This window comes from Hippocampus comes, unplaced genomic scaffold (assembly GCF_001891065.2).
Source record: "Hippocampus comes isolate QL1 unplaced genomic scaffold, H_comes_QL1_v1.1 scaffold41, whole genome shotgun sequence".
In the NCBI taxonomy this organism is placed as follows: domain Eukaryota; kingdom Metazoa; phylum Chordata; class Actinopteri; order Syngnathiformes; family Syngnathidae; genus Hippocampus; species Hippocampus comes.
In genome coordinates, this window is record NW_017805153.1 from 1,721,291 (window position 1) to 1,731,002 (window position 9,712).

Consider the following 9,712-nt stretch of genomic DNA (forward strand, 5'->3'; position numbering starts at 1 on the left):
TCAAGGTAAAAGACACGCACATCTGCAAATGAACGTGCTCTGTCCAACAGTCACCTGCATGTTATAAATACGTAAATGATATCCTAAACTCTCAAAAACGGAAAAAAATAGATGCTTTATCAGCATACAGACAATTTTAGCTGCAAGTCTTCAATGAATAAGAGCACTATTTGTCGGGATGCTGTTGAAAACAGCAAATCCTTTTGTTGTATACACTTAAACATTTCCATTGCAACACCTTGCCTCCAACTAAAACTGTATATTTGTATATACACTCAATACTGACTGTACTTAGAGATTATCAAACCCGCACAATACATTTTATTCACTGATTATTCATGTAGAATCGACGTGGGATGGGCTCCAGCAGGCCGGCCTGCAACCCTTGTGAGGACAAACGGTTCAGACAGTGGATGGATGGATGGATGTAATCGACAGAAATTGAGAAGAAGGTTTGATGGAGGCCAAAATGTGTTGTGAGGAACCAGAACAACAAACAATTTATCGGAATCAGCAATCTTTCTTGTTTATATTCGGCTCGAACGCTTTGAGGTCAGAACTGGGGCGATCCGAGTGGCATAATTCCGATTTCCCCCGCTTGCTCTAATGCCGCATTGGTGTTTACTTCCGGCATCAAAACGCGCGCGCATCTGTCGCCATATTGAAGTCAAGTCCTCCATCGCCATTCAAGCTTTTTTTCACCCCATACAATTTATATTTAAACTGGATAAAGGATATCATTTCTAAACTATGGCTGACCAAGATGTACAGTTACCGAACCCGCAAAGTGGCAGTTCACCGCCACCACCCAATAGCGGCGCAAACTCCCCTGCCGCCGCCGCCGCCGCCGATGAGCAAACGCCGGCCAACAAAGACAGTCCAGCGGCGCCGGCTGAGCAGTTATCTGCGGCCGAAGGAGCCGCGTTGGAAAGCGGTCAGGCTCCAGTACAAATGACGCTTAATATTTCAAATTTTCGTAAACCAGGCGAGAAAACATTCACGCAACGCTCCCGTCTTTTTGTTGCAAATCTGCCGCTGGATATACCCGAGGAGGAATTCATCAATTTGTTCGCTAAATATGGAAATACAGCCGAAGTATTTATTAATAGAGAGCGAGGATTTGGGTTTATTCGTTTGGTATGTATGACGTTCATGAATGAATCCATAATCACGGTTAGCTCATCTATTCGGCTAGTTCACGCATGTTTTGCAGCACTGTAGTTTGTTTTCGTTAAATGACTCGCAGCACGTGTGTCAAACCCAAGGCTCGGGGGTCAGATTCGGCCCTCCGCCTTATCTGATGTAGCCCGCAAGGCAAATCTTCTGCGTCGACTTCATGGTTCTTGCTAATACACCAAAATTGCAAATTATCTTTACTTTTTATAGTATTGAGATATTGGAAGCATTTTTGTGACAAGTTGCCCTTTAAAACAACTGCAACATACTTGAACATTTTTTTATAACTAGCTTCTAAATATTCATTCATTTGTTGTTTATATGTGATAATATAAGAAAGATATACAGTACAGCTCATCAGTGTTCATTCAGTTTCACCATGAGCGATTAAAATTAGTGCGATTGAAAAGCGATGATCCAAATGTGCACCTTTTTGGCTGGTGTGTATTAGTTTTCTGTTAATTGAATATCAACTTTAGAGTCCATTGTTTTGGTGTAAATTGTGAATGGCGATTCAGTTTGAATTTAAAATTGAAGATCAACATAATACATACCAGGGTTTAATTTGCATACAGTATACACCGGTAATGAAAATATTTCCCGAGATGTTAGGAGTCTGTTCACCTTTTCGTTTCTGTCTTTCAGGAGAGCCGTACACTAGCAGAGATAGCAAAAGCTGAGCTAGATGGGACAGTATTGAATAATCGACAAATCAGGATCCGCTTTGCTGCTCATGGCGCCGCACTCACTGTGCGGAACCTTTTGCCTGTTGTCACGAATGAGCTTTTGGAACAGGTAATGCAGAGAAGAGTTAGTATAGCTATTTTTTTTCTCTTTTGGTGCAGTAGTGACGAGGATGTGTGACTCACCTTGTTCTTCCAGGCCTTTTCACAGTTTGGCCCGGTGGAACGGTGTATCGCTGTGACAGATGACCGTGGGCGGCCCACTGGCAGAGGCGTTGTGGAGTTTGCAAGCAAAGCGGCCGCACGTAAAGCCCTGGAAAGCTGCACGGAGGGAGCGTTACTGCTAACGGCGTATGTTTTTTCTGGAGTGATTATTCTGACGCTGCATGACAAGCTATTCAAAGTTGCCAAAACGAAGCAGCCCATTTGTGTTCGGGTGCATGCAATACAAACGGAATTAGAATCTTTGTTTTCATTGTACGGTGTAGGACAGAAGATTGAACATGTTTATGCCCCTATCCCTAGCACACCTTGCCCAGCCATTGTTGAGCCCACACAGCATTTTGATGATGAGGAAGGACTGCCTGAAAATATGTTATCGATAACTCCAAAGTACCTCAAGTAAGTCAAAGGATGATTAATGACTTGGGTTTTTAGTGACTCAAAACACTGAAGCATTTTCTTGTCATTCATCAGGGAACGGGCGCAAACACCGCATTTCGCCCAGCCGGGGACTTTTGAATTTGAATACTCGTCTCGCTGGAAAGCTCTTGACGAATTGGTAAAACAGCAGCGAGAGCAGGTGGACAAGAGTATTAAAGAGGCCAAAGAGAAGCTGGAGGCTGAATTAGAGTCGGCGAAACATGAACATCAGCTCATGTTGATGAGGCATGGTAGGATCTATTTGGACTGCTTCAGTATTTTTCCGGACTTTTTATCTTACTTTTTTCCGCCATGCTATAAACAAACCATGCAGCTTTTAACACTTAACATCTGAAGTGACTCATTATGAATTCTCACTGACATCTCGTTACATTTGACCAATGAAATTATCGAAGACGTCACAGTGGACCAACGAAACTGTCTGAGTCCACCCTCATACTGATCAGCTATTTGGGGTTGGCGTGCACACGCGTGGTGGGTGGGTTGCGCAAGTGTGTGTGCGCGGCTGTGTAGAAGCAAAGATAATGGATCTAGTATATAGTAGAAGAAAAATAAGCAGCTTGTGTTGAGTTTAATGAGCATTGGGAACGAGTGCCATAAATACAGCCATCTCTGCACTGCGACACCCGTCTCTTTGTTGTTTGTTTGGCCTACCATTGTTGGCAACTGGCTAGCCCCAGAAGACAGCCTTTCTGGCCATGGAGCGACATCCCCTGCAACATCGCAAATACATAACAAATGGCTTTCCAAAGGCTACACTGCCGTGGACTTGTGTGCATGCTGCCTGATAAAGCTTGTCAGCGAATTGGCTTCGTGTGACAACAAGAGAGGTTCTGGCTAGCTGCGTTCAGCATTGTTTAGGGGTGTGTTGTGTTTACCGCTGCTTAGGGTGGATAGAAGTTCAGAAAAAAAAATCCATCTGTGTGACCTCTATCTTTGCAAATATCCCTTGTTATAACGTGGAGACCGGCAACTTTGAATACCAAATAGCCAGTAAAAGTACAACTGTGTTTTTATGGATAATTTTAGCTGTTGTGGCTTTTAATCAAGTGTGTTTCGTAGTCCGGAAATTATGGTAATTACTGCAAGTGCAATCTTTCTAGTCCATTCAGTTATAAGAAGGGTCTCACTTGCTGCTGCTCCTTAACATTACCATACTTTACAGATCTAATGAGACGTCAAGAGGAGCTGAGGCGACTGGAAGAGCTTCGCAACCAGGAGCTTCACAGACGAAAACAGATAGAGTTGAGGTATAGTTTCCTTGCTTACATAATGATGTCAACACAAGAGCCAATACTGTAGTTTGGGTTTTCAAACTAAATTTGGTCGTGGGCCATATCATAAGGGGTGTTCACATGGCAACTTTTACCCCCGTAGAGCGTTCACACGTACAAAGTTATATCGGTGTAGCCCCTGAAAACAGCTTAAACCGGAGCAAATTTAACCCTGCTCAGGAGGTGGTTTAAAAATTTACTTCGGAGTAAATGCTAGTTTGCGGGGCAGCACCGATATAAAATTGGACGTGTGTACGCTACAGGGGTAGAATTGTCGCGACGCCACTCAAGCGAAGCGCGACTCAGCAGTCGATAGTCCGCTGCTCTCTGCTGTGCGTGCGTCAGCGCGAACATGTACGCATGCGCGCGTCTTTTGGCCTCAACCAATCAGCACCGACGCAACGGACGTTACACATCAGAGCTTTGATCTACGACACCAGCTAAGCTAGCCTAGCCGAGACAACAGCTAAGTTAGTACTGACGACACGACGGTCGAGGTCGGACGGACACGCTCTCATTGGTAATCTGTGTGTTTTCCTTTTTTTCTGTCCAAATATATATGTTCTACAATAGCAGTCTTGTCCACGGTGTCTTTTTTCGTTCCACCGGGGTTTAGCTAATGTGTTTATAAAGAGACCAACATCTCTTTAGACTCGCTACGACGCGTGAGAGGAGTTGATTACATACGGGTATTGAATGTGTTGCTTTTGTGCTCTGTTGTACATCCGTCATCTTTCCTTTCTCTCTCTCATCCTTTTACGGTGTCTGATAGACCACAGTGTTGATTTGTCTTGAGAAGTATAAACCATGGTTTTTCGATATGTCACAAACAAGGTGGGGAAAAGGAAGTACACTTTATGCATGCGCATGTTTTATTTCCGTATTGCACGGATGCAGAAACTGCCGTGTGAACGTAAGTGGGACTGCACCGGGGTTAACACGCTTCTCTTTAGTAAGCAGCTTTTTACGTGTGAATGCTCCACGAAATTTACACCGGTGTAAGATATATCGTAACAAAATACATCGGTGCAGCACCGATGCAAATGTGTGCCGTGTGAACACCCTGAAGTTATGGTTTCCCTCGGTAGGCCATTATGACTGAGCAACCACAAACAGCAAATGTATTATCACCTCATTGTCACATGTACACAACAAATGATGGGAAGCAACTTTTGAAATTAGAAGCCAGTGAAAAATTGGTCAGCAATTCAGTTATTTTTCAATTAATTTTAAAGGCTGGATTGGTAACCTCAAATGTTTACAATATCTCAACTAGTGCTGTCAAGCGATTAAAAAAAATTGTGAGATTAATTACTTGATCTAATTAATCTATATTTTCATCTCATCTAAAAAATTATGAGAAAACCCCAATTTTCATTTTTTAATTTATTAACATTATTGAGGCAGATCAAAAGACCAAAAAAAAAAGTGGCATTATAAAGTATTTCATTGTTCGTAAACGGACTTGAACAGATGCAGTCCTAGCCATTCACTTGCTGCTGTAGCTGAGACTAGTCCCAAGTCCTACCTGCAACCTGTAGTTTTGACCACCAGGGTGAATATAACCGTTTTGTTTGTTTTTGTAAATCTCCAAATAATTACAAAATAAAAATAAAAATGGAATATCAGGTCAGTAAGAACATTTTTCTGAGCAACTTGCTTCAGATAATAAAAAATAAATTAGAGACCCTTAAATTACAGTGCTGTAAGTTAGCACTCCAGAAATAACATTGTTCATCATGAGAAAATCAAGTGCTGACATAAACATCAACCACTTCTGGTAGGCGACTGAGGACACAGCAGATATACTTACTGCATGCCTGGTACGCGGGGTGTTCTCCTCGAGTTTAGTTTGGCGAAGTGTGTGTGTGTATTTTTGATTGTTGACTATTTGTGACTCGGCGACGAATCTTGGCAGCCCTACTTGAGTGACACCATGTAGTGTGCAGCGGTGGTGTAAGTGGATGTATGGCTTGCGTTGTTGAACCAGGTCGGAAGAGGTTCTGAGGAACGGTTCCATTATAACTGCACGGCCCTGAAAAATTTCTCTTGGAAAACCAACCACAGAGGGCGGAGCCATGCTGTTTTCGAGTAGAACCTGCACAATAGAAAAGGAGCTTTTGTTAACCGTGTTACCTTCCTGGTCTTTGTTGGATGTATTTGCAGGTTACATTGTGTCATGCTGCTATGATGTCACTATTTACACAGCTGATAGCTCAGCACTCAAGATGCACTTTCCTTAACATGTGCGTCTCTGCAGGCATGAGGAGGAGAGACGGCGACGAGAGGAAGAAATGATGAGAACACACCGAGAGCAGGAAGAGCTGAGGCGTCAAGCAGATACCTTTAAACCTGCCTACCAGGACAATGTAAGTGCACACACAGTTATGCCGTCAAACACACAGAAACCTACACTTTTATATTTTGGCACAAAACTGAATAAAAATCAAATGTTTAGTCAAAAGACAAAACGGATTAAATTAATACTTGTTTATCATATAACAACATAAGATTATCTTATTTTTTAAAAAACAGTATTTTAGATACCATGCCCCCAATTTTGACATTATGGCGCGTCTGGCTGCCGCTGCTCACCCCCACTGTGGTTTTATTGTTCTTGTTCCTGATTGTAAAGTGTCCTTGGGTGTTTTGAAAGGCGCTTATAAATAAAATGTATTATTATTATTATTATTATAATCTTAAATCATGATTTCTAGGGTGATGTTTGTATGTAGTGAAGACTTCATCATAGACGTGTCATTTTGCCTCCAGATGTGCGGCAACAAAAACATTTAAAATATAATCGATATCTAACTCTTTTGCGCTGCTCCAGCTCCCAGCGAGCACTGGCATTTGGCACATACTATGGTCTGGCTGGAACCGCTTTATAGCAGAGAGTCACCAATTTTGAACAGCGACCCGCAACATTGGACAGGAAATGAATTAGTACATCGTCATATCTGTCAGCCAAGAGGATGGACCGATGAGGTTAAAAGTATAGCATTGCATACTTGCTTAGCAATGGAAATGTTTCACTGCAGATGATTAGTCATGCTTCAGGCTTCTTTTGCAATGACTTTAAATTTTCAACCAGTCTGTTATTACAGTATATACAGCAGTTGGGTGAGTGTGTGTACAAGATAATGTGACAAGCTTGTTTTGCCTGTCTGTATGCACGCAAAAGCTAAATTCTCCCATATCACATATGATGATATCAAATTCATGAGAAAACTAGAAAAGGTTCCAGTGTGGTAGGTGTCCAATGTCTTTCATGTAATGTATGACTGTTGTGTCATTGGCTATCCAGTGCAAATTTCCACCAAAGCAGGGCTTCCCTTTTGAAAGTTCTTCTTCACTTTTTCAGAGAGAACAGGAAATGAGAGCGGCTGATCTGGGCCCCCGTGGAGCCGTTAATATGGCAGGTATGGCCATGATTGTGTTAACAGCAGTCGAGGAGGCAAAAACACGTGGAAGATGACTTCTTCTGTGTTTTCTATCCATCTTATTTGTTTTGCATTACAAGCGGCTCCGTCTCAAAAAAAAAAAAAATTGTATTCTGAATCTGTATATTTCTCTTTGTGAGCCTCTTGAGATGCAATGCAAAGGAGAAAAAAAATAGAATACAGTACGGACTGGGTCATGGGGTGGGTCGATGAAAGCTACCTCCTCTCTCTCTGAGCTCTCATCCTCCGTGTGTACTGATCAGCTGAACATATATTGAAGTAACATGGCTCATACTGCTGTCCTTTGGCATCGTTTTCAAAAACAAGAAGGTGGTGCCAAAACTGCATCACTTAAGAACTGAGACAAGGTTGGGAATACTCATGCAAATTCAATTTCTTAGTTTTTTAAAAAATTATTTTAATTTTAGTAATCCATTTGCAAACACGTCAGTTCATTTTCATTATGGGTTATTTTGTCTTGAATTTGAGGGTATCATTTTTCAAATTTGGACTGAGGCAAAAAAAAAAAAAATCTAGTCGTAACTTCGTAAATCCTGAATGAGAGGCCAAGGACTTGTTTGTGTCAGTCTCGCCATAGCTGGGTAACAAATTTCATGTTTGCATGTACTCCCTCTGCAGGAATTTGACACATAAATCACCTGAGTGTAATTTAAAGATTTACAACAGATTCTATCAGAACAAAATGTGCTTTTCGTTCATGGTCTTCCCTTTTTAGCATTCAAAGGCAGAAATTCACTTGAAATTTCGAGGTGTACTGAATTTAGTGACCATTTATTGTAGTCACTGAGAGAGACGGCGCCAAACTGTAGCATCAAAAGGCTGACAATCAGGGGGGTTTACATTTTTTTTCTGTTTGTTTTCTACAAAAAAGTGCGATAGAAATATGTTGTGTCAAACTGCACTCCTTGCAACTGCTATTCTGTCCATAAACCCATACATGGCAAAATGCTGTTGTTCACAGACGATGGGCAGTTTTTGCAAATTGTTTCAATAGCCATTCAGAAATGAAATACCACTTTCAGCATCATAAGTAGCAGAATAGTGCTGTTTTTGACACACCGTTTTATACCTTTATAATTAAGAATGAATTTTAGTTTTGCCAATTACATCTCTGTCCTATTCCACTTTGTCAAGTATCAAATATTACTGTGCAGCAATTACAAACCAATGCTGTTTTTTTTTTTTTTTTTTTTTAAGTCATTTGTTATGTCCGTTTAGAATGTGTCTTCCTAGTTTTGTGACATTTAACTGTGGCACAGTTCGGTTCAATTCATTGAATGCTACCTGTCCATAAGTGTAACTCTGTGACAGTGAATAGGTGAAATGGACTTTCACTTATATCGTGCTTTTCTTCTTTTGGTGCTCTAAGCGCTTAGCACTGCTGCCTCATTTACATCAGCATCAACTGGGGGGTTTAGCATCTCGCTCAAGCACACTTTGACATGGTCACGCTTGTTAGTTCACAAAAACTATAGGAGCAGTCTCGTATTAACTATCAGCTATGATTTAACAAGGTCGGAAACAGATAAATGTGAGTATGCAACACTATTTCTAAAGCTTCTGCAAGAATTTACATTTTGAAATCACTTCTGCAACATTCATATACAGGAAGAAATCACGAGATCCAATCCCCGGTAGGTTGTCTTTAGAACTCGCTCATAGCCTACCGACTCATGTAAGTCCTTTGGGGCTACCTTCGGCTCACGAGCACTCTGACCCCCACCTGGAATGCTTTCACTTTTGCAAGTCTCAGAGCAAGAATCTTGCATCCAGATGCAAAGCCGATTAGCTTTGCATTTTGGTGCATCTGCTGCTTCTTTGAAGTGAATTGAATGGCAATCTTTTGATGACTTCCACAAGAGAAACGTGAATGCTCCAGTTTGTCGTCAAGTAACAGATAAAGCGTGCGAGTTGGTCAAATGGTTGCCGGCTAAATATGTCTCATAAGGAACATGACTTGTCAGCTGATGACCGGTGGACGCTGCTTTGTTTCGTGCATAGATGGCTTAAACCAGGCCCCTGCTGGGCCCGGCGCTAACCAGGGTCAAATGATGAGCATGGGCGGAAGGGGCAATGCCACCATCCCGGAGGGACCTGCAAACATGAACCCACTGCTGATGGCTGAAAATGGCAACATGGTAACGTACTTGGCCACGACCGTGCTTCAACCAACATGAAGATTGTCCTTATTGGGTGGGCTTGTTTTGGGTTTTTTTTGGGATGGGGGGGGGGGGCCCGGCGCTAACCAGGGTCAAATGATGAGCATGGGCGGAAGGGGCAATGCCACCATCCCGGAGGGACCTGCAAACATGAACCCACTGCTGATGGCTGAAAATGGCAACATGGTAACGTACTTGGCCACGACCGTGCTTCAACCAACATGAAGATTGTCCTTATTGGGTGGGCTTGTTTTGGGTTTTTTTTGGGATGGGGGGGGGGGGGGGGGGCGCCG

At 42.3% G+C, this 9,712-nt stretch overlaps 1 protein-coding gene across 2 annotated transcripts in view; it reads left to right on the top strand.

Annotated features, from left to right (window-relative positions):
* Window positions 1-619: 619 nt before the first annotated feature.
* The window catches only part of pspc1 (paraspeckle component 1), an 11,183-nt gene continuing 2,090 nt past the window's right edge, over window positions 620-9,712 (top strand). Inside the window, exons 1-10 of one of the 2 annotated variants that reach the window (XM_019868590.1) lie at window positions 620-1,137; window positions 1,822-1,971; window positions 2,059-2,210; window positions 2,385-2,480; window positions 2,556-2,752; window positions 3,688-3,772; window positions 6,057-6,165; window positions 7,161-7,218; window positions 9,262-9,303; window positions 9,511-9,676. In XM_019868590.1, coding sequence (XP_019724149.1) covers window positions 751-1,137; window positions 1,822-1,971; window positions 2,059-2,210; window positions 2,385-2,480; window positions 2,556-2,752; window positions 3,688-3,772; window positions 6,057-6,165; window positions 7,161-7,218; window positions 9,262-9,303; window positions 9,511-9,644 — 1,410 coding nt within the window. In that variant the 5' untranslated portion in view covers window positions 620-750 and the 3' untranslated portion in view covers window positions 9,645-9,676. Of the gene's footprint in view, window positions 1,138-1,821; window positions 1,972-2,058; window positions 2,211-2,384; window positions 2,481-2,555; window positions 2,753-3,687; window positions 3,773-6,056; window positions 6,166-7,160; window positions 7,219-9,261; window positions 9,399-9,510; window positions 9,677-9,712 lie in introns of those variants that run through there. The other variant, XM_019868589.1, reaches the window with a different exon arrangement.